Below are 24659 nucleotides of genomic sequence, written 5' to 3'. Positions count from 1 at the left end.
ATTTTATTATAGAGTGAAAACACCCCTCACAATACTGAACTGTTGACTTGTTAGGCCAAACAGAGCTCTTGTGGGTGGGTTTCAGCCGAAAAGCAAGATACAAACTGAGCAATAAATTAGGATTAGGGGACGGTTACATTTCAACCTTGCCAAGACTCCCGCTTGAAGTTTCCTTGCTTCCTGGAATTGCACTTTCTGGCTGCCCATTCCTGAGTCACTAAAATGTGTGTCTGTTTTTGTTTGTGTGCATGTGTTGTAACTTTACCATTTCTACATGCCCTTACCGACAGACCTGCTTACTTTCTTTGCTCGTCTGAGTTGTCTTTTTTTCCTCAATCCCAGGGCTGAAAAAAAGGTCATGCAGTTCTCTAGGAATCTGCTTCCAGTTACAATGGCTGCTAAGATACCTTTGAAATCCCATGCTTTGCATCAGGATCTTCCCTTGCCACATCTGGCATGGGAGTTTTTGTCTCCACTCTCTGTTTGATCCCCGATCTCATCTAGCAAAAATGCTCATTTGCCTTCCTCTCCTGATCAGAATTTAAAAGGGGGGGGGGATCTTATTCAAGCCAAAGAACTAGCTCTCCATGGTGTCAGCAAATTGTGAATGCTAAAGGACCTACGTATAATTAGATGAGACAGAGTAAAAGATCTCAAATGTTTGGCTCCAAAGTCCAGAATCATTCTTGGAGGATAGCAACAAAAGATGCAAGCAGATGGTAATATTTCAAAAATTTCCTGCTGAGAATATCATCCATCCAACCTTCCTTTCCCTCTCCTTCTTTCCATAAGAGAGATAATAGGATTGATTCCTGCTTTGGGATGGACATAAGCTGCCTCTCTCCTTTGGCGTCTCCCTACAAGGCTGGAACTGAGAACAGTAGTTATAGTGACAGTAACGGTCCAAACCACAGAGCCTTTGCCAGGAAACTGAGATAGAAATGACTATATTAAAGCAAGGAAGTTCCGTAGGCTGGTGGCTTTCAGGCAAATTAAATGTCAGGTCCCATAATCCCCCGCCAGCTCTTGGCTGTGCATGCTGGCTGAGGGATATGAGAGTTTAAAATACAACTCATTAGCAAAACATCTGGTCGAGGGATGATAAAGTTAAATTATTAAAACATACGTGGTGAAGCAAATGTCTGGAGGATTTTTTTTTAGCCTAGAAAAAAGCTTAAGCCACAGTCCTGTCCAGGCTTATTTAGGAATAGGGCCTAAAAAAAATTAATAATGCCCCTCAGCCCCCCAAAAAGAAACTAGACCTCAGATACTGTAATGTTGTAAGTCTGGAGTCCAGCACATGCTTGCTTAGCAAGAAGATGGCTTTACCTGCTGTCCAGGTGCTAACCTTGAAGCCCACCTTTCCTTTTAGTGGTTTCTTAACTTGAACTGGGCTGTGCCAGAAGGAAGCTATTGTCAAAGAGGTCAGACTGCAAGTTCCCTTCGGCTCCAGCCACTATGGACAATGGCAACAAATTATGGAAGTTATACCCAAGGGTGGGCATCAAAAATGTCACCAACGGGTTCTATGCCCAGTTGCTGGCTGGGCGTGGTCATGGTGGGCGTGTCCTAGTCAGCCTCCTGCACCATGGGGGGAGGGGGGGATTTTTACCTTCTCCAAGCTCCAGAAGCTTTTCTTGAGCCTCTGGGAGGGCGAAAACTGAATCTACAGAGGCCGGAAACGGTTAGGGTATGGGTCAGCAACCTTAAACACTCAAAGAGCCACAAAGGTCCTAACTGGAAGCCCCCCTCCCTCCCCCGGTTCATTTGTGGAGCCGACCGGAAGTCTGGTTTCCCCACCATAGAGTCTCCTCCTAGGGTGGCATCCTTTTTCCTCTACCTGTCCTAAGCCAAAGCCCTATCAATTGTGGAGTCAACCATTGACAGGGAGCCGCAGCAGAGGAATGAAAGAGCCGCATGTGGCTCCAGAGCCGCAGGTTGCTGACCCTTGGGTTAGGGTTAGGATTAACTTCCAGGAGACCCATTCTCCTCCCCCCCCCCATCCCACCCCGACCCTCTGCATGGGGCCTACACTTACCTCGCCTCCAAAATGGGCTGCATGGAGACTCCTGGGAGGGGAGGGGTGGGCGGGGCCAGCCAGGGGTAGGATTTGAAGAAATCCTCCGAACCGTCCATAACATTGCCTACAGGTTCTCCCAAACCCAGAGCAGCCCATCCCTGGTTATACCCCAGTTTTTTGAGAGCGTGAGGTTGCTTAATCTTACCCAATGCTACCTGATAAGGGAATGTCCACATGGGGCTACTGTCAGTAGGAATTCAGAAGCACCATATGGATTCATTTAAAGGTGTACAATTTATTTCATTACTACTATTACTACTACTACATAGCAATAGCACTTAGACATACACCGCTTTGCAGTGCTTTACAGCACCCTATAAGTGGTGTACAGCAGGGGTGTCCAAACTTGGGAACTTTAAGACTTGTGGACTTCAACTCCCAGAATTCCCCAGCCGGCTGGGGAATTCTGGGAGTTGAAGTCCACAAGTCTTAAAGTTCCCAAGTTCTGGGAGTTGAAGTCCACAAGTCTTAAAGTTCCCAAGTTTGGACACCCCTGCTGTACAGAGTCAGCATTTTGCCCCCAACAATCTGGGTCCTCATTTTACAGACCTTGGAAGGTTGACAGGCTGAGTCAACCTTGAGCTGGTTGGGATCAAACTCCTGGCTATGGGCAGAGTTTGCCTGCAATACTGCATTCTAACCACTGTGCCACCATGGCATAAATGGCTAATGTCAAATGTTTTTTAAGCCAGTTGGCTTCCCCCTTTCCAGCTGCCACTGACTGTTTATGGATGCCAATGCAGTAATTTCATATATATTTTTCTGTCATTGGTATCTTTGGTTTAGTGGACAGAGCACAACGAAGGCTTGGCATTGCTTGGTCCCCCTATTTGCTAAATCATAACTTTGTGGTTTGTTTGATCTTGGCTTAGAATGAGATGCTGAAGAATTAGAATGAAGCTGGCTGTAAACTCTGACGGAGGTCATGTTTGCACATCGTGCTTAACCGGGTCAATTTCAAAGCGATCTGCGTTTTGCACAACAGGCTAAGGCTAAATCAGCATTGCAAACTTTGTTTTTTTTCAAGGTTTTATGTCAGGGGTGTCCAAACTTGGGAACTTTAAGACTTGTGGACTTCAACTCCCAGAATTCCCCAGCCAGCCATGCTGGCTGGGGAATTCTGGGAGTTGAAGTCCACAAGTCTTAAAGTTCTCAAGTTTGGACACCCCTGTTTTATGTGTTCTGCAAACCCTAATTTTAGGGTTTGATTCAGGATATGATGTGAATCCAGAAAATAGTTAAATGTACAGGTAGCCCTCAATTTATGATCATTTGTTTAACAAAGTTTCAAATGTATAACGTCAGAAAAAGTGACTTCCAACTATTCTCAAAATTACAACCATTGCATTACACACACACACACACGCATGCACACACACGCAGTCACATGCTCACAAATCAGGCGATTGGCCATCAACTCACGTTAATTTATTTATTTATCTATTATTTATTTTATTTTATCTATGTATTACATTGATTTGTCACTCATTTTGTGACAGTTGCAGCAACTTGCAATCACACGATTGCAATTTGTGATCTTCCCAGCCAATTTCTGACAAGCCAAGTCAACTGGGGAATTTGGCTTCGCTTAATGACTGTGCGATTCACTGAATGACCATGCAATTTGCTTAATGACCACAATAAAAATGATCGTAAAATCAAGTCTAGTCACGCGTTTCCTTATTAACGAACGCGTCACTTAGCTATCTCAATTCCAGTACTAATTATATTCATAAGTCGAGAATTACCTGTATTGCAAGAATCCAATCAATCGGCCAGAGTCATCTTTGCTGCTGAGTGCAACATAGAGTTTACATTCACGCATCATACAGTGGGCTGAGGTCGAAACGCTTTGCTCTAAGCTATGTCCATTACAGAAGCCTCCGTCCGACTGGATTACTCTTTGGTGGTGCAAATTCATGCTGCACATGAGCACGAGGATACTCTATAATTTTAACTTGGCAAGTCTGTCCTTTATCCTGTGAGTCTTGCTTGGACCAAAAAAAAAGCCTTATTTTTTTTGCACACGCATGCTCAAGCTTTCTCTTAAGGTTGATCTAAACCCTTGATGGCGAACCTATGGCACCCGGGCCACAGGTGGCACGCCAAGTACTCTCTGTGGGCACTTACGCCATCGCCAGCTGTTCTTCTGGTTTCCAGCGTGCGAATGCGTGCCAGCCAGCTGGTCTTTACAAGCCCTGGAGAACCGGATACTGGAAAACAAGGTAGCCAGTGTGCGCATTTCGGTTTGGCCACTCGGTGCCGAAAAGATTCACCGTCACTGATCTAAACTTACGTTGAAAAATCAGTTCTGGTGCTAAGTTAAGAATCATCATGAGCCCTCGATTAAATGACCAGCTCTCAAGCTGTGCTGGATTTGAAGCTTTTTTCCAGCCCTCCCTTCTCTGCAGTCCAGGAAGAGGTATTGCGCCAATTGTTGGGAGAAATGTCCTTCTAGGCTTGGCTCCAAGTGGGGAAAAAGGCATTAGAGACATGGATTCTGCTTGGAAAGATGGTTTTAATGGTGGACAGGACCACATGGCTTGAGTCCTGAACAGAAAAGGTGATCACATGCTTCAGTGTTGGTGGAGAAGAAGAGAAGGAAGGGCTGAGATGCTGAGTCCCTGGTTTTATGCCCTCTCTGGCCTTTGATCTTGAGCTTGTCTTCTGATTGGTTGTCAGACTCCCATGGAGGGGCAACTCTCTAGGCTGCGTTTTGAATCCAGGTTTGGTTGTGAGTTCTCAGATGCCATGTGGTGAGTGGATAAAGGCTAATCATGCCTTAATCCCATCACCCTGGAGCTGAAGTGGAGAACTCTTTATTACGTAAAGGGACTGGCTTGGCCTTCTTAATGGCCCATTGACAAAGTGGGTGGAGGCAGGAAGCTACAAGGAGCTATTCTCAATTTAAAACATGTTTCTTCCTTTTCACATCCAGGGAAATATAATATTCTGCCTTTTCAATATTTCCTAGGGTATTTCATTTTTCTGGGAGAGGGCTGGGTGATAACTTTCCACAGAGGCTTGTTCTGATCCAAGGCAAGGACCGGGAGAGAGGAAGGCCCAAGGCCATCATCCAATTTAGAAAGGAAAGAAACTTGTTCTTTACAAAGTACACGCATGCTTACACTCTAAACCTGTTCCTGACCAGACTGGCGCCTCAGCACCCTCTGCTGGACAAACTATGTAGATGCAGTTGAATGCCAGGAAGCTGAATTTTTAGCTCAAGCTGCCTGCATCCAGCATCCAGGCTGCTTGGGAAACAGCTGTTAGATCAGGGCTGGGATGGAATTTCTCAAGTCAAATTTCGCTGTGAGTCTTGCTGACAAAGTTTACCCAACCTTAACTTTATACAGCTCTGTGTTTTCTTTGGGTTCCATTGTTATTGTTGGTTTTATAACATTTGGCTGTCTCCCAGTAAGATTTGCATTAGGAACCAATAGCAGTCATGACCTCTAAAAGTATTTCTTGGGAGGCAGACAGTCCGGTGCTTGGCATCTCTGTGCTTCATAAATCTAGATGTTATCAGGGACGTTAGTGTGAGAAACAAGTTCATCAACTCATGTAAAAGCTCATGAGTACCCCAAGGCTCTGTTTTGGGCCCAGTACTCTTCAACATCTTCATCAGTGATTTGGATGAGGGAATAAATGGGGAACTCAAAAAATGTGCAGATGATACCAAGCTGGCAGGAATAGCCAACACTCCAGAAGATAGGCTTAAGATACAGAAGGATCTTGACAAACTTAAACATTGGGCACTATCTAACCAAATGAAATTCAATGGTGAAAAGAGTAAGGTTCTACATTTAGGCAACAAAAACGAAATGCACAGGTACAGTATAGATGGTACCTTTCTCAACAGTAATAACTGTGAAAGGGATTTTGGAGTCCTAGTGGACAACCATTTAAATATGAGCCAGCAGTGTGCAGCAGCTGCCAAAAAAGCCAACACAGTTCTAGGCTGCATAAACAGAGGGATAGAATCAAGATCATGTGAAGTGTTAATACCACTTTATAATGCCTTGGAAAGGCCACACTTGGAATACTGAATCCAGTTTTGGTCGCCATGATGTAGAAAAGATGTGGAGACTAGAAAGAGTGCAGAGAAGAGCAACAAAGATGATTAGGGGACTGGAGACTAAAACATATGAGGAACGGTTGCAGGAACTGGGTATGTCTAGTTTAATTGAAAGAAGGGCTAGGGGAGACATGATAGCAGTGTTCCAATATCTCAGGGGTTGCCACAAAGAAGAGGGAGTCAAACTATTCTCCAAGGCACCTGAGGGTAGAACAAGAAGCAATGGGTGGAAACAAATCAAGGAGAGAAGCAACTTAGAACTGAGGAGAAACTTCCTGGCAGTTAGAACAATTAATCAGTGGAACAGCTTGCCTCCAGAAGTTGTGAATGCCTCAACACTGGAAGTCTTTAAGGAGATGCTGGATAGCCATTTGTCTGAAATGGTATAGGGTTTCCTGCCTAGGCAGGGGTTTGAAGAAGATCTCCAACTCTGCTATTGTATTGTACTGTATTGTAAGGACTAGGGGTGACAAGGTAGCAGTGTTCTGATATCTAAGTGGCTGCCACTTAGAAGAGAGGGGCCAACCTATTTTCCAAAGAATCAGAAGGCAGGACAAGAAGCAATGAATTGAAAGTAATCAAGGAGCGAACCAACCTAGAACTAAGGAGAAATTCCCTGCCAGAACAATTAATTGGTGGAACAACTTGCCTCCAGAGGTTTGGGTACTCCAACACTGGAGATTTTTAAGAAGAGATTGGACAACCATTTGTCTGAAATGATATAGGCTTTCCTACTTGAGCAGAGGGTTGGACAAGAAGACCTCCAAGGTCCTGTCTGACTCTGTTGCTCTGTTGCTGTTTATGATCATACTTGCTTCAATGGTACTTTGGGTGGCACCACCAAATTCTTAATATCTGCTAATCAACTGTCAGCGTTGTTTTGAGTCACTCCCAGTACAAACACAGGTTTGTCTTCCATCAAGAATAAGCACCTGCTTTCACAGGCTGGGTCTCTAGATTTTTCTCCTTTGGAACAGGTGTATCCATGAAATCATGCAGTGACTCAGCTTTTTGGGGCTTTTTTGAAAGCTTTTTTTAAAAAAAATATATGCACCACCAGGTCATTCAACAACAACATTGATGTTCTTCTCCATGACAATCTGTCCCTAACCTGTTCTTTCAAGTTTCCCAAATGTGCACTCATCACTTGCACATCTTGTACACATTCTAAAAGGAAAATGTTCTCAAGGGTAACACCCCAGTTTGTTTTAATTTGGCAAATATGCCCCTTTATCTGAAATCTGGGAAACATATGAGGGCCTCCATCCCAAAAACAACAAAAGAAAACCCAGGCTCCCCACAGGCAAAAGAAAAGTAATATGCAGCTGTGTTTCACAACCATTTCTAGCTAGTGACTTCTTGCTATCTTCTACTGGTTCACATTGTAGAAAGTTATCACCCAGCCCTCTCCCAGAAAAATGAAATATCCTAGGAAATATTGAAAAGGCAGAATATTACAGTTCCATGGATGTGAAAAGGGAGAAACATGTTTTAAAGACAGAGTAGCTCTCTGCAGCTCCCTGCCCCCAGCCCCCTTTGTCAATGGGCCATTAAGATGCCCAAGACAGTCTATTCTACATAATAAAGAATTCTCCCCTTCAGCTCCAGGGTGATGGGATTAAGGCATGATTAGCCTTTACCCAACTCACCACATGGCATCTGAGAACTCAACCAAACCTGGATTCAAAACAGCCTAGAGAGTTGGCCCTGCATGGCCACATGGGAGTCAGTAAGAATACATTTCTTACACAGGAACAGTAAACAGAGAGGTGAGGCTGAACAGGTTATAAAAAGCCCAGCAAGCCCCTTCCTCGGCCCTTCTCTTGTTCCTCACCCAACCTTGAAGCATGTGATCACCTTTTCTGTTCAGGACTCAAGCCATGCGGTCCTGTCCATCATTAAACCATCTTTTCAAGCAGCCTCCATGTCTCCAGTGTCTTTTTCCCCACTTGGAGCTGAACCCAGAAGCACATTTCTTTCATCAACATCAAAATGGTACTGTGAGAATGCCCCCCCCCCAAGATTCCCGCTTTGTTTGGACTGGAACGGAAACTTCTGACCACAACAAGAACATCGCCTTGTCTCTACTGATGGCCTGCAAGCATTTCAGATTATATTTCGGAGCCCCAAATCAAAATCGTAAGGCAGTGACGGCCACCCCTTTGCTGGTGTTGGAAGAAATGTTCTTCTGGGTTCGGCTCCAAGTGGGGAAAAAGACACTGGAGACATGGAGGCTGCTTGGAAAGATGGTTTTAATGGTGGACAGGACCGCATGGCTTGAGTCCTGAACAGAAAAGGTGATCACATGCTTCAATGTTGGTGGAGAAGAAGAGAAGGGAAGAGAAAAGCGGTGAAGAAGGGCTTGCCGGGCTTTTTATAATCTGTTCTGCCCCACCTATCTGTTTCCTGTTCCTGTGTAAGAAATGTATTCTGATTGGTTGCCAGACTCACATGGGCCCATGCAAGGGCAACCCTCTAGGCTGAGTTTTGAATCCAGGTTCCTTTGAATTCTCAGATGCCATGTGGTCAGTTGAGTAAAAGGCAATATTATCCTGCCTTAATCCCATCACTCTGGAGCTGAAGAGGAGAACTCTTTATTATGTAAAGTGGACTAGCTTGGCCTTCTTAATGGCCCATTGACAAAGTGGGGATGGGCAGGAAGCTGCAGGAATTTACTTTGTGTTTAAAATGTGTTTCTCCCTTTTTCACATCCAGGAAAATATAATATTCTGCCTTTTCAATATTTCCTAGGATATTTCATTTTTCTGGGAGAGGGCTGGGTGATAACTTCCAACACTGGTATGTATCTCCCCCACTCCCAAACAAAAGAAATCTCTCTATGGACCTTCTTCTTCTCCTGTCTCTCCTTTCTGGACGTCATGAGGTTCCTTTGGAGTATCAAAAAATGCTCGTGCAATTTTTAGATGTCTCAGAGCAGGGGTCTCCAATGTTGGCAACTTTAAGACTTGTGGACTTCAACTCCCAGAGTTCCTCAGCCTGCAAAGCTCTGGAATTCTGGGAGTTGAAGTCCATAAGTCTTAAGATTGCCAACATTGGAGACCCCTGTCTCAGAGGCTGTGCGAGAACAAGGCTTTCTCCCAGAAGATCTAGAGGGCTGCCTGACCTAGGTTTACCATCACTGTCTTAAGGCCTTTTCCTGATGCTGAATCAAAGTCTTTTCCATAAGCCACTACAGATATTTGACTATTCTCCAGCATCATAAATCACAGTCCCTTTAGGTACCTTGCCTTGGGATTGTAGGAAGTTAGCACCCACCCCTCTCCTAGGAAAATGAGATATTCTAGGAAATATTAAAAGGACAGCATATTTTCCCTAAAAGGGAGGCAGAAATTCACCCCCCCCCCACTTTGTCAACGGGCCATTAAGGCCTGAGCTGGTCTATTCTACATAACAAAGATCTACCTCCTTCCGGCAGAGCCATAATAGGAATCCCAAAGCCCTTTCATTACATACTTACTCAGCAAGAGTCAACCAAGCTTGGGACTCAAGACAGCCTACAGAGTTGCCCCTGCATGGCCCCATGGGAGTCTGACAACCAATCAGAATACAAGCTCAAATTCAAAGCCCAACGGAGGGTATAAAACTGAGACACTCCCAGCATCTTTTCCCCTTTTTTTTCTTCACCCAACATCTTCAAGGCATGTGGTCCTGTCCACCATTAAAACCATCTTTCCAAGCAGCCTCCATGTTTCCAGTGTCTTTTCCCCACTTGGAACTGAACCCAGGCGGACATTTCTTCCAACAAGATTATACCAAAAGAACTGGAAAGTTGCTATTTTTTACATTAATATATATAAGGACGAATTAAATCTCTCTTTCTTAAGAACCAGGGACATAATGAAGACAAAGGCATGGATATGCTGCAGGAAACGTGGCTAAGACATATTCTCCACGAGCGCCTCCTATATGAATAATTGGCACTCTCCTTTTTATAACATTTCAAGAGCTCCGATTCACAACCAATATCCAACTCAGTGATACGGTGGCCCAGAAATTTGAAGCAAGATATGTAGGGAAAAAAATAATGAGAGCCAGTTTGATCTACTGGGTTAAAGCCACTGGTGGTATTCACTCACCTTCCCTACCGGTTCACGAATGTGAACGCATGAGCCACCTCCAGACATGCCCACAGCCTTCTGCGCATGCGCTTTTGGTGAAAAAAGCGTAAATGGGATGCCCTAGAGCAGGGGTGTCCAAACTTGGGAACTTTAAGACTTGTGGACTTCAACTCCCAGAATTCCCCATCTGGGAGTTGAAGTCCACAAGTCTTAAAGTTCCCAAGTTTGGACACCCCTGCCCTAGAGCCAGGGCCAGGGCAGGTTGGTGGAGCCGACTGCAATTTCCACTACCAATTCGGTAGAACCGGTACGAAACGGTAGAATACCACCTCTGGTTAAAGCAGTGACCCCCAACCGTTTGGGCACCAGGGACCGGTTCAATGGGGAGAGGTTTTTCCGCAGACTGGAGGGGGCGTGGTTTCGTGTGCTGCTTGCTTTTCCACGGATTGTTTGCATTGCTCAGTTTCTGGCAGTGACGTGCGGTGAGGTTTATGACTGGTGAGGCACTGACACAGTGCTGAGTTTCAAATATTTTTAGACTTGTGGACTTCAACTCCCAGAATTCCACAGCCAGGCATGCTCAGTTCCAATTTAAAGCGACAGCATTTGTTTTTCTCCTTTGCTCCTTCTTTCTTTTTCTTTTTCTTCTCCTTCCCCTCCTTCCTCCCTCTCTCCCTTCCTCCCCCTCTCTCAAACACACACACACACACACACACACAAAAGTTGGATTGGACTATCTCTCCTACCCCTTCCCTCTCTCACTCACTCTCAAACAAACCCCCCCACACACACACAAAAGTTGGATTGGATATCTTTTCCAGTGGCTTGAAAGCAGCTCCTCTGCCATCCCCCCCCCCATTCCCCTGCTGCCTTTCCCAAACACCTCCACCATTGCAAATGCAGCCTGCTGTCTGGGTGGGAAATGCCTGGAACACAATAAAGCCCACCCACCACCTCCTGCTGGCAGGCTGGGGTGAGAGGAGAGGCAGAGAAGCCGGAGGGGAGCCAATCCGAGCCTTCCAAAAGAAAGAGGCTGGGGGGAAGTGTGTGTACTACAGCATGGCTCTTTGCCTGGCTTCCTGCCTCCTCCTGTGGTCTCCTCAGTGCTCGCTTGTGCTCTCCCTCCCCAAGTGTAGTTTGATTGCAGGTGGAGCCACGTTGCCTTTTCAAACTTGTAATCAGTGAAGCTGGGCTAGATTTTTATATAGTTTTATCCAGCTGTGTGTGTGTGAGAGAGAGAAATGAATGGGGGCCTGGGGAGGAAGTCACTACACTTGGGGAGGGAGAGCACCAGTGAGGTTAAGCAGAGTCATCCACGGTGAGGCAGCAACTAGCTCAGCTTTTTCCTTTTACTTTTTTTTTTCATGATGAGAGTGGTGAGGCTGTGCCTCACTTGCCTCACCTGACTGCACGTCACTGGTTTCTGGTATACCACAGACTATTGCCAGTCTATGGACCAGGCGTTGGGGCCCCTGGGTTAAAAAAAGCACCAGGCTAGGAACTAGGAGACTGTGAGTTCTAGTCTTGCTTTAGGCAGGAAAGCTAGGTGGGTGACTCTGGGCACAATCACTTTCTCTCTCAGCCCAACCTCACAGGGTTGTTGTACGTCAAATAAGAGGAGGAAAGAATATTAGGTATGTTCGCTGCCTTAAGTTATTTATTTAAAAAAATGATAAAGGCATTAAAAACAATTAAATAAATAAAATAAGCTGTCAGGCCTGTAATTAGATTCTTTTTAGGATCTTTGGCCTGCCACACTTTTTAATAATTTTCTATGCTGTTTCAATAGTGTAGTAGTTGGGAGGGGGGAATAGAAAGGAGTAGGATTGTAGAATGGATTGTTGACATTCTTTTGTAGAAGCCAAGGTCATCTTTTGTCTCCGCACATCGACACCTGGCCGGAAGAAGATGGGTGTACATGCCAGCGTGGAAGATGATGATTGGAACATGTGATGGATTTGTGGGTGTGGGGAGAGATCATGAACTTTAAACTGGGTGAACTTACAGGATGTAATTCAGAGTTGAAATTTCCATAGCTGTACTAACATGCCTGTGGAATAAATTGCACCATTAAGGATGTTTTGCCTTGGACAATGATTTATTTCTGCATGGTATTTAGAACCCTAACATTATTTCAACTCTCTACTTTAAAAATATTTCACTAGCTCCCTCCCCCTATCAAGGGGGAAGGGCTGGTGAAGGAAGATCTGGTGATGTGGGTCTCGGCATTCCCAATGCTGACCGGGACAGCATAAATATCAGCGAAGAATAAATGAGAAGCTTTTGGTGATAAGAAGAGGAGTACGGAACTTCAAAGGCAATGGAATGCTGTTTCCAGTTTAATTGCATCTGGAGGAATGCAGGAGGAGACGCGACAAGACGAAGGAAATCTCAGAAAACTTCTTCAGCAAACTGTGAGTGCATGCTCCCCCTCCTTCCCCCCCAGCTTAGAAGCAAGATTGGGGGGAAAAAAAGATTGGGGAAAAAAAAACACCCTTAGAACGGAGGTTTGGGCTCCTTCCAGACAGCAATAAATAAAATGGCTTATCACCATGCAACTAGCTGGAAGAAAGATTCCCTTTCAAAATGGGAATTTCAAAGGAGGCAGGAAGAAGGAATTTTTCCAGCATCTGTCACTTGCAAGCCACCACAAATGGGGCTGCAACCAGTAAATGAAGCAAATTGGGCAGTAAATTGGGCTTTCCTCCCAGGACTTGGATGGAAGAGATGCTACTTACAAACTCCTTTGCCATCAGCATGGGGAAATGCTCCAAGCCAGCAGAGGGCACCTACTTGGCCCATAACTCCTCCAAGCCAGCAGGAGGGTACTTGTCACGTAAAACCCCTTAGCCAGCCATCATTGGTTGAGCTGCAACCTGTGAAGCAGGCAACCCCGGGATGGGTCTTAACCCCAGGTCATGGATGGGAGGGATGCCAGTGGGCACATGCCCTCCCTCAGCAGATGGCACCATGGCAGAAAGCTGAGCAGTGGCCAACCGAGGGATTGACCTCCCCACCAGTTCCAGTCTCCCCTGCAAGGCCCAAAAAGGTTCTTACCAGACCTTCCTACAGAGAAGAAATCTCCATGGAAGATGGGATTACCAAACAGAGGCCTGCATTGTGGATGGCGGGAAAATGTGCACCTGCAAGGCCCCAAGTGGTTCTTACCCCACCTTCCTACAGAGTAGCAATCACCAACATGGAAGAAGGGATTACCAAAACCAGGCCTGCAAGATGGGAAGCGGGACAAGGTGCATCTGCAATGCCCCAAAAGGTTCTTACTCCACCTTCCTACAGAGAAGCAATCTCCACCATGGAAGAAGGGTTTACCAAGGGGGCAGCTGCAAGTTGGAGAGCAAGGCAGTGTGATGAAACAGTTCCTGAGTTTAGAGATGTAACTAGGTTCCATTCCTCGTGGGGCCCAATTAAATGCCACCATTGTTGTCAACTTGGCCACAGAGCATCAGAGTGCTTGGCTCCAGCCCCAATGCCACAAACGTGCACACCAACCACCACGGCGGTAAAGAGAGGGTCCCAGATGCCACCACAGAAGAGTCATCTGGGCCAACAACCTCTGGAAGAGGATCCCCAACTTAAGGTGAGGAAGTGTCCTACCAAGGGGGAGGCCTCGGAAGAGGAAAAGGGCAGACATTCTCCGGAGGAGGATCCCCAACTTAAGGTGACAAAGAGTCCAACTAAGGGGGAGGCCTCGGAGGGGGAAAAGCTTAAACGACCTCTGGAAGAGGATCCCCAACTTATGGTGACGAAGAGTCCTACCAAGGGGGAGGCCTCGGAGGAGGGAATTGCCGAAGAACAAATGTGTGTACCAGTCGCCATGGTGGTAAAGAGAGGGCCCCAGCTGCCAGCACAGAAAAGTCATATGGGCAAACGACCTCTGGAAGAGGATCCCCAGCTTAAGGTGACAAAGAGTCCTACCAAGGGGGAGGCCTCGGAGGAGGGAATTGCCGAAGAACAAAAGTGTGTACCAATTGCCACGGTGGTTAAGAGAGGGCCCCAGATGCCTGCACAGAAAAGTCATCTGGGCCAACAGCCTCTGGAAGAGGATCCCCAATTTAAAGTGACGAAGTGTCCTACCAAGGGGGAGGTCTCAGAAGAGGAAAAGGGCAAACAATCTCCGGAGGAGGATCCCCAACTTAAGATGACAAAGAGTCCAACTAAGGGGGAGGCCTCGGAGGGGGAAATGCCCAATCGACCTCGGGAAGAGGATCCTCAACTTCAGGTGACGAAGAGTCCTACCAAGGGGGAGGTCTCGGAGGAGGAACAAGGCCAACCGTGGATGATTGGATCCAAGAGCCCAGAACCTACAGCACCTGCAGCAGAGAGCCCGAAACGGCCATGGGAAGAGGTCGCAATGGACTTCATCATGGAACTCCCAGACAGCAGTGGGCATAAAGTAATTTGGACTGTTATTGATTTGTTTTCTAAGCAGGCACACTTCATTGCTTGCTCAGGATTGCCATCCGCAAACGAAATAGCGAAAATGTTTGTGAAACACATTTATCGCCTGCATGGAGTACCCAAGAAGATCATTTCAGACCGTGGAGTCCAGTTCACAGCCAAGTTCTGGAGAGAGATCCTGAGATCCATTGGGTCCACACAAGAACTGAGCTCAGAGGTTCAGCCCAGCATGAACGGCGCAGCAGAGGGAGCCAATGCGGTGGTGGAACAATACATCCGGTGTTTTGTGGACTATCAGCGAGACAACTGGTCGGACTTGCTACCCTTCGCCGAAGTGGCGTACAACGATGCGGTCCACAGCAGCAGAGGATTATCGGGTTTCCAGATTACCAGTGGCATGGAAGTTATTGCCATGCCTGAATTGCCTAGAGAACCTCCTTCTTTCATGTCTTTGAGTGAATGGATGGACATGCTAAAGAAAGGATGGGAGAATATGAAGAAGGCTCTAGCAGTTGCGGCAGAAGCCTACCAGAAGCAAGATGATCAACGTCGCTCACTCCTAAACCCCTACCGTGTGGGGGACAATGTTTTTGTATCTACCAAATACATAAGATTAGAAATGCTTAGCAAGGAATTGGGTCCAAAATTTCTAGGTCCATTCCCAATAGTGAAGATAGTTAACTCAGTTACAGTTCAACTCAGTCTACCCAGAAGTCTAGGGGAAATTGACCCAGAATTTCATTGTAGCTTGTTGAAACCAGTAATTGGGTCTAACAGAAGAGCATTCACCCAAGCTCAATCTCCTCCTTTAGTGATGGAAGGGGAAACACAATCTGAGGTGGAAAAAATTGTAGATTTCAGGCTGAATAGGGGTTCCTTACAGTACTTAGTGCATTGGAAGGGTTACCCTTGGTCTGAAGCTAATTGGGTGAACAGTGGGAACCTAAAAGTGGAGAAGTTAGTAAAGCAATTCAATGGGAAGTTTTCCGAGAAGTCAAGGGGTTCCCCTGGGTGGAGAAGAGGTGGTTAATTTTGTTATGTTAACTTTTATGTTATTCTCTTTGCAGGAAACGTTTTTCTTTTGAGGAGAGGCCGCCTGTCAGGCCTGTAATTAGATTCTTTTTAGGATCTTTGGCCTGCCACACTTTTTAATAATTTTCTATGCTGTTTCAATAGTGTAGTAGTTGGGAGGGGGGAATAGAAAGGAGTAGGATTGTAGAATGGATTGTTGACATTCTTTTGTAGAAGCCAAGGTCATCTTTTGTCTCCGCACATCGACACCTGGCCGGAAGAAGATGGGTGTACATGCCAGGGTGGAAGATGATGATTGGAACATGTGATGGATTTGTGGGTGTGGGGAGAGATCATGAACTTTAAACTGGGTGAACTTACAGGATGTAATTCAGAGTTGAAATTTCCATAGCTGTACTAACATGCCTGTGGAATAAATTGCACCATTAAGGATGTTTTGCCTTGGACAATGATTTATTTCTGCATGGTATTTAGAACCCTAACATAAGCCTTTTTAAAAGCTTTCCTTCCTTGGCCAAAAAATAATAATAAATGAAATAAAAGGAAGATTCAAGGCATACTCAAACATATGATGCAGCCTCGTCTCCTGCTGTCTCTATCTCCGAATGCTTAACCCTGTTTAAAAAGACAGCATATTTTCTGAGCCAAACAGCCTGAGCCCATCCTTTCCTTCAGTCTGCTAAAACCCCAGAGAGGGAGGGGGAGCCAAGGGAATGACAGATTCATAACTTTGATGAGTTATTGCTGTTGCTTTGTCTGCATTTTAGTATTGCTCTACAGGGGTGTTTCTCTGGTAAATGGGGGCACGCGCGCGGGGGGGGGACATTCTGAGGGATTCTGGGACTTGGAGTCCAAATAACTTAAAACTAAACTAAACATTGCCCTACAGAACCTTCGGTGTATATGTTTGAATATCTTTTGTGCAGTGTATAGGGAAACTATCTTGACAAATGTATTAGCTGAATCCGTACATGTTCGATAAATTGCAAGGTAGCATGCTGTGAAAACCCACCTTTCATCTTAGTATATTGTCTGAACCAGATCATCCTTTGAGTTGGTTTATTCAGGCTAGGGGTCGGCAACTTTAAACACTCAAAGAGCCACAAAGGTCCTAAGCAGAAGACTCCGTTCAATTGTAGAGCTGACCGGAAGTCCGGTTTCCCCACCATAGAGTCCCCTCCTAGTGCAGCGTCCTTTTTCCTCTATCTGTCCTAACCAAAAGCCCTATCAATTATGGCAGGGGTGTCCAAACTTGGGAACTTTAAGACTTGTGGATTTCAACTCCCAGAATTCCCCAGCCAGCCATGCTGGCTGGGGAATTCTGGGAGTTGAAGTCCACAAGTCTTAAAGTTCCCAAGTTTGGACACCCCTGAATTATGGAGTCAACCAGTGACAGGGAGCTGCAGCAGGGGAATGAAAGAGCCACATGTTGCTGATCCTTGTTTTAGGCACATATTATTTTAACACAACAATTGTATTTTCTTAATCTAGGATCAGATTTAGGATATCGTATGAACCCAGACAATATTTATTAAATGTATAGGCTGCCCATCTCACTATGGAATGACTCCGGGTGGTTTATCAAATATGATTATTGTATTCTGTTGTTTTGAAAGTACACGGAGTGCTTCTGTGCCGGAGACAAAATTCCTTGTGTGTCTAACCACACTTGGCCAGAGAAATAAAGTAAATTAGTATTGTTTAAGTATCTTAATTCTATATTGTTCGTGGACTTCTCGGTTTTTGGCTGCTCTTGGAAACACAGCTGCTTAGTAGTTTCCTTTCTTTTCATAGCTAATGTTGGTTTGGCTTATGAAAGTTTATATATCTGGTTTTACAAGGGATCAGTTTGGACAATCTTCCAGCCCTGCCCTGGGAGTCCATGATCTCTTGTCTCTTCTGCCCCTCCCACCCTCTGCATTGTGTCTGTGTTTATTATATCATTCCTTATTTTTCATTGTATTTCTCAATCTGCTTCCACTAACCATCCAGTTGGTTTTTCAGTCTGCTCTGGCTCATTTGTCTGGGGGTTTTCTGCCTTGTGTTGACTTAACTTTGGCTGCCGTCCATCAACTAATTAAGCTGGAATGCTGGAGTTTAAACCAGTTTTAAGTCCCTCTTGGGAGGAAGCTAAGCTGGTTGAAAAATACCAACTGGACCGTTTTTTTCTGATCTGGGGATCAGCTGTCTCTTCCTTTCATTGTCTTCCAGCTTGCTTAAAGGGGAAGAAAAAGCTTTCTCCAAAGGTTTGGCCCTAGCTTTCTTTTCAGGTGGTAATATTTAATCCGGCCTTGTTCTCACACATAACTCAAGCAGGGGGGGGAAAGGGGAAACAGCTGGAAAACAGGTGGCAGGCACAACGTTTTCGATCAGTGGGCAATTCTCTGCAGATAGAAAGAGGCTGGGGGGGGGGGGTGCACTTTTCTGGTTTAAGTCCTTGCTTGTCAGATAGCAATCCCAGACCTGCTCCTGCTGCTCAGGGGAAACTTTTCACAGCTGGAGCATTGGTGATATTTTGAAGCCACAGAGACAGAAGAGTTTGGGCTGGTTAAAAAAACGAACAAGCCACAAACTGCCTTAAGGGTCGATTGAAACCCCCGGTACTTGCAGGAAATGGAGCACAGTGAATGTAGAGAAGGGAACATTGTTGGGTGGAATAGTGGGGTTCCCTATGCATTCTGGGGAGCACATCACTTTTAACTTACTTCACTCACTGCATTGCCTTTGTGGTTTCTTTTATTTTGGTGTCCTCGTTGCCCAGTTTTTCTAAGAACCTGTAAGACTCTTTCTCCCCCCCCCCCCCCAATCTAAGCTTTCAGATCCCTCTTTGCATCCCCAATACAGAACAGTAACAGCAATGGTCACAATTCCTTCCTCCCTCCCTCCCTTCCTCTCCTTCCTCTTCTTCCTTCCTCTCCTCTCCTCCCTCCCTTCCTTTCCTCTCTCCCTCCCTTCTTTCCTTCTTCCCTTCCTCCCTGTCCTTCCTTCCTCTCCTCCTCCTTCCTTCTCCCCCTCTCCTTTCCTCTCATCCCTCTCCTTCCTTCCTTCCTCCCCTTCCTTCCTCCCCTTCCTTCCTTCCTTCCTTCCTTCCTCCCTCTCCTTCCTCTTCTTCCTTCCTCTCCTCCCTCTTCTCCCTCCCTTCCTCTCCTCCCTCCCTCCCTTCTTTCCTTCCTCCCTGTCCTTCCTTCCTCTCCTTCCTTCCTTCTCCTCCCTCTCCTTCCTTTCTTCTCTCCTCTCGTCCCTCTCCTTCCTTCCTTCCTTCCTTCTTTCCTTCCTCCCCTTCCTTCCTTCTTCCCTCCCTCTCCTCCCTTCCTCCCCTTCCCTCCCTTCCTCCAGAAATCCAGTAAAGTTCCTGGATGTAACTATCTGGAGCAGTTGTTTCTTCAACTTCCATGGCTGGCTGGGGAATTCTGGGAGTAGAAGTCCAAACATCTTAAAGTTGCTGAGGGTTGAGAAACACTGATCTGAAGTGTTTCTGTGATGTTATGGCAACTTCTGTCATCATTTGGCTTTCCCCCAAGCTGTGAGAGTGCTGGGCATGTATCCCTTGGTCCAGTCTTGAATGTGCACAGTGCATGCATTTGGCTCAGGAAAGAATGTGGCAAAGATAGGCAGCTGGAAGCAGGTGCCTCACCGGAATTGGGTGCAAAGTAACGAGTTGCCTGGGGGAGAAAAAAAAGATCCTTTTATCTCCAGATAAGAAGCAATCTATTTTATCATGGTTGATCCTACAGCACTTGCGCTGCTCTCAGTTAAGAGAGTTGTTGGGGAGAGCTTTAAACAAACAAAATATGCATTGCTAAGCTAATGCCCCACAGTCAAGATGCTTCATCAGCCATCTCAAATCTTATTTTCTTGACCTTAAATTGCTGGGATGGGATGACATGTACATCCTGCACATCTGTTAATGAGCATGCACAAGATGCAGATGTCAAGTCCTCTTCCACTCTTCTCACTGTTTATCCGGATAGTAAATATTTGCCGCCAAATACGTTTGAACTGCAAAATAGCTCTCTTCAATCGGTGGCCTTCCACATATGTTAAACCATAACACCTCTGATTGATTTGCTGCCAGCCGCTCAGCAGAGTCTTAGGTAAGGATCATGGACATTGTAATTTAATAGACTTGCAGAGGCCTAGATTGAAGGAGGTCAATTTGTAGAGTAAGGGCAGTCAGGAAGAGGGTGCTTTTTTTGTTAAATATTCAGAGGGTGTGTTGTGTATTGAACTTTGTCTCATGAATTTGGACTCCTTTGAGATTGCTAAATCATTGGCTTTTAAAAAAATATATAACATTTTGTCCAGTTCCTGAGAAGAGAACTGAATGTAAGCCAACCCTAGGATTTCTCTTTGAACACATTTCTACAACATGCTAAGTTGCTAGGTTTGTTGTTGTTGTTAGTTGCAAAGTCGTGCCCGACCCATCGTGACCCCATGGACGGACAACGTTCCTCCAGACCTTCCTGTCCTCTACCATCCTCTGCAGTCCATTTAAGCTCACGCCTACTGCTTCGGAGACTCCATCCAGCCACCTCATTCTCTGTCGTCCCCTTCTTCTTTTGCCCTCAATCTTTCCCAGCATCAGGCTCTTCTCCAGGGAGTCCTTCCTTCTCATTAGGTGGCCAAAGTATTTGAGTTTCATCTGCAGGATCTGGCCTTCTAAAGAGCAGTCAGGGTTGATCTCCTCTTGGACTGACCAGTTTGATCACCTTGCAGTCCAAGGGACTCGCAGGAGTCTTCTCCAGCACCATAGCTCAAAGGTTTGTTTGGGTTAGGCTAAACAAGTAGGCTGGGTTACTGCGGTTAAAAAAAGAATCAACTTCAGGATGGTGTGCAAACTCAAACAATTGTAGTTTAATTATGGTTTAACATAACATGGTTTTAGTATGGTGCTGATATCCAGTTACTGGGGTTTTTTGACGAATGGACATCCAATTTCAACCTCTGCAGGAGCTGCCTACAATCTAATTTCTCCAACTGCCCTGGATAAAGCACAGTTCCTGTTTTGTTCTGTGAGGCTATTCAGCTTGTCTTCCAAGCTTTCAATGCAAAAGTGTACCCTGTTTCCCCCAAAATAAGACCTCCCCGGATAATAAGCCCAATCGGGCTTTTGAGTGCACATGCTAAAATAAACCCTCACCCAAAAATAAGCCCTCCCCAAAAATATTGCAACACAGCAGCAGCCATGAGGTGACCATGCTCGCTGCCTCCTGCACCTCAAAAATAATAAGACCTCCCCGAAAATAAGGCCAAATGCTTATTTCAAGGGTCAAAAGAAAATAAGACCCTGTCTTACTTTCGGGAAAACACAGTAGATGCTAAATGTTAGTGCACTGTGATAGTTTCCTTTCTTGTCCCTCAATCTCAGCCTAGAAGCCAGTCTTTCCCATCCTGACATTCTCCAGATGTGCTGGATTGTAGGTCCTATCAACCCAGCCATTGGCCAAGATAGTTGGAAGTAGTGTGTCTCGTAATCCAAGACAGCGGGAGGATGGCAGGTTTGAGGAAAGCTGCCATAACCACTTATCAAGAGAGCAAATGTGGCTGAGTCATTGCTGTGCTGTAAGTAACTAGATCTGGATTAGATTATTTTTTTTAAATGTTCCCAGCAATTGTTGCTCTATAACTGTTAGCTTCAGTTGACTGATACTCTTTCCAGGACAGACTAAGTAAATAAATGTCTTCTGTGTCCAATGGAGGAGGCTTTCTAGCAACATGTAATATAAGTCTAGTTTGACGAAAAGGAGGACTAGCGGTGACATGATAGCAGTGTTCCGATATCTCAGAGGCTGCCACAAAGAAGAGAGAGTCAAGCTATTCTCCAAAGCACCTGAGGGCAGGACAAGAAGCAATGGGTGGAAACTAATCAAGGAGAGAAGCAACTTAGAAGTAAGGAGAAATTTAGAACAATCAGTGGAACAACTTGCCTCCAAAAGTTGTAAATGCTCCAACCCTAGAAGTTTTTAAGAAGAGTTGGGTAACCAGAGGTGGGCATCACATACTGTAACAACTGGTTCGCCCAGAACCGAAAATGTGAGTGTGCACCCATTTGTCTGAAATGGGTTTCCTGCCTAAGCAGAGGATTGGACTAGAAGACCTTCAAGGTCCTTTCCAACTATGTTTATTCTATTCTATTCTATTCTATTCTATTCTATTCTATTCTATTCTATTCCACTCCACTCCATTCTGCAGAGGGAGATCACTGTGATGGCAAATATGGAGCATTCTTTGATGTGAGAAATGCCTACCTTTTTTGTCCCTGTGGGGTGTCAGGACAATTTCTCTGTGTAAGTGTCGATGGAGATTCTTGGTCACCAAGCTCATGGTTGTCCCAAAGGTGCTTTTTCAAATGGCAACTGGACTTCGTTGTTCCTTAAAGATGTTTTGCTTCTCATTCAAAAAACTTTTTTATCTATCCAGTCAAAATTCTTCAGTCAAAACTGAAGAGGTTTCTTGCATGAGAAGCAAAACATCTTCAAGGAAAAACAAAATCTAGTTGCCTTTTTAAAAAGCACCTTTGGGATTCTCTGCATAAGCTTTCTACGCCTTGCTAGCCCTGTCCTATTACTGACACAAGGATGTTATTCTTTGGCTGCATTCAGATGTGTTTCCAACCCTAGAAACATCTTCCCCTAGTCTGCTTCAGCAGTTCCAGAAATTGGCTTTTCTCATTGACAGACTGTGAAGTGCCAGTGGCTCTGCAAGTTACATTTAGAATTTGATGCATGCCTCTTGGTTTATGCTTAGAAGACAAATGCACTCTGCGTATGCTTGGAATTATATATTTATTTCATATATGTTGAAGCTGGGTTGGGCACCAGGAAAATATTCTGGGCCTGGAGTTGTGTAATGCTGAGTCAAATAAAAACCCTGCCTTCAGTCAATCCAGTTCCTATCGATAATTACATGTTCTGCTGAGTCTTCCTTTTATTTTTTCCCTTCCCCATAAAATCTACATCCCTGTGTGTGTGTGTGCGCGCGCAAAGGCTACTGAAATTGGACTGGAAACTTTTAAAAGTCCCAGTAAATGGGGTGCTAAAAAGAATTAGAGCATCTGTTTGTTACATCTAGTGGTCACCTGAATATCTGCAGCCTGAGTGTGGTAGTTCTAATGCGTGCCTGCACATCTAAACACACACTAATTGTTCTTTGGCCATAAAAGCTGCTTCTGCCATTGCAGCATTCTCTTGGCTGAAAGAGGCTGGCCCATTGTTTGAATCCCAAGGCAAAATATGCTGCATTGAAACACAAACACAAGTGTTTATTTAAGGGGGAAAGAAGCCATAAGGGCACAGTGTCAGCAAGAGGAAGGAGGGGCTGAAGAACATGTGGCAACAAGCATGGGTTGCATAAGGTTCTGCCATGCAATGTGCACAGGTGGCTAGAAGGAGTTAAAGCTTTAATTGGAAGGAACAGCCAATGGAATAGCTTGCCTTCAGAAGTTGAGGGTGTGCTGTCACTGGAGGCTTTCAAAGAGAAACTGGAAAGCCATTTGTCTGATAGGGTCTCGTGCTTGAGCAGGGGGTTGGACTAGAAGACTTCCAAGGTCCCTTCCAACTCTATTATTCTGTGTTTTAACTAATGCTAGTCCTGGAGTTGAATAATGGGACAACTGCTGGATTCATATATATGTATTTGGATGTATGTTTAAATAAGCATTCATTTACAAGTCCTGAAATTCAAACTGCATTTACTGTATGCCATCTGCATTTCTATCATTATGCAGGTGACTTTGGTAACGGTTTTATATTAGTTTTAAATAAAGGATGAGATTACATGCAGTGTGTGTGTGTGTGTGTGTGTGTGTGTTTATAAAATATTTGTCGTAATCCTATTGAACTTACTAGTTATGTTTGCACAAGAGTTTAAGTTAATAATCTAATGGCATTTATAAGACTTACTTCATTTTTGTTTTGATTCGGGTGTTTTATTTACTTGTCAAATGTATATAGCTGCTCATTTTCCGTACAGGTGACACTCAGGATACAACATACAACGAAATAAAGATTGTTATTGTTTTGCTCTGTTTAGTGGTTTAGCATGCTGAGTGAATCAATCAAACCCATTCATTTAGCTTATGAGGCTGGGTGCACCCAGGAAAACGTAGATGGTACATCACAACAGATGTAAAAAGAGCAGACTTCAACTGAGTGGTTGTGGCCAGCATCTTGGCTTCTGGTACTTTGGTTGTAATCGCTGTCTTGACTTTTTACCGCCTCCGTGAACAAGGAAGAGGCAGGGGAAAAACAACAGGCAGGAACAGGGAAGGGAGGCAGTGTCAAGCTGGCCTCCCTCAGCAACCAAGAAAGAAACCACTTAACTCCATTTTGCAGAATTAAGAGTACTTTTACTAGTTATGAAAAGATAGCAGCTAAGCAAAGCAAGATCTGAGGCAAAAACGCGTGAAATCATACATATCAATAGGTGACCAAACCCCTCCTCATGGTAGCCCTCATCCCAGTGTCCAATCTGCAAATCCCTTAGGTGTCATGTGAGTTCCATCTTCAAGGAGCATCATCAGGTTGGTATGCAGGACGGTTGGCCTTGACCGACACCAAGCACTAATCTCCAACATGTGCAATAGACCGTGAGCCCAAAACTCCCGTTTTACAATCTCTCCTGTACTTAAACTTCCCCTCCCAAATACCACCCCCCCCTCCCGGTCTCAATGGCAGCCGAAAGCAAATAGCGAAACAGAGGCTGACATGAGGCTTTATCTCAAAACTGCTTAATCTTTTGGTTGGCCACAGAGGTGAAATTAAAACATGACTAGACTGGGTTCCATCCATGCTTTCCATGTAGTCCAACTTTTATCTCTCTCTTATTTTATTGATAGGGGTTCCAGGTGCTGGAGCAGGAGTTCCAGGAGCAGGGTACTACCCAGGTAAGAATTAGCTAAGATGCTGAGCTTCTCCATCAGAAAGGTCAGCAGTTCGGCAGTTTGAATCCTTACCGCCACGTAATGGAGTGA

General features: G+C 45.2%; 1 protein-coding gene and 1 long non-coding RNA gene across 7 annotated transcripts in view; one reads left to right on the top strand and one right to left on the bottom strand.

Moving 5' to 3' along the window:
* ELN (elastin) overlaps window positions 1-24659 on the top strand; it is a 121797-nt gene that overhangs the window by 28302 nt on the left and 68836 nt on the right. For all 6 annotated transcript variants that reach the window (XM_081942412.1, XM_081942411.1, XM_081942410.1 and 3 more), the window contains exon 2: window positions 24525-24572. In XM_081942412.1, the coding sequence (XP_081798538.1) occupies window positions 24525-24572 (48 nt within the window). The remainder of the gene's footprint in view (window positions 1-24524; window positions 24573-24659) is intronic.
* The window catches only part of LOC309386721, a 346606-nt gene that overhangs the window by 287537 nt on the left and 34410 nt on the right, over window positions 1-24659 (bottom strand). The window lies entirely within an intron of this gene.

Source organism: Natrix helvetica (assembly GCF_964273705.1).
Source record: "Natrix helvetica genome assembly, chromosome: 2".
NCBI lineage: Eukaryota > Metazoa > Chordata > Lepidosauria > Squamata > Natricidae > Natrix > Natrix helvetica.
The sequence above is the reverse complement of the archived record's forward strand: the minus strand, read 5'-3'. Positions and strand labels throughout refer to the sequence as shown.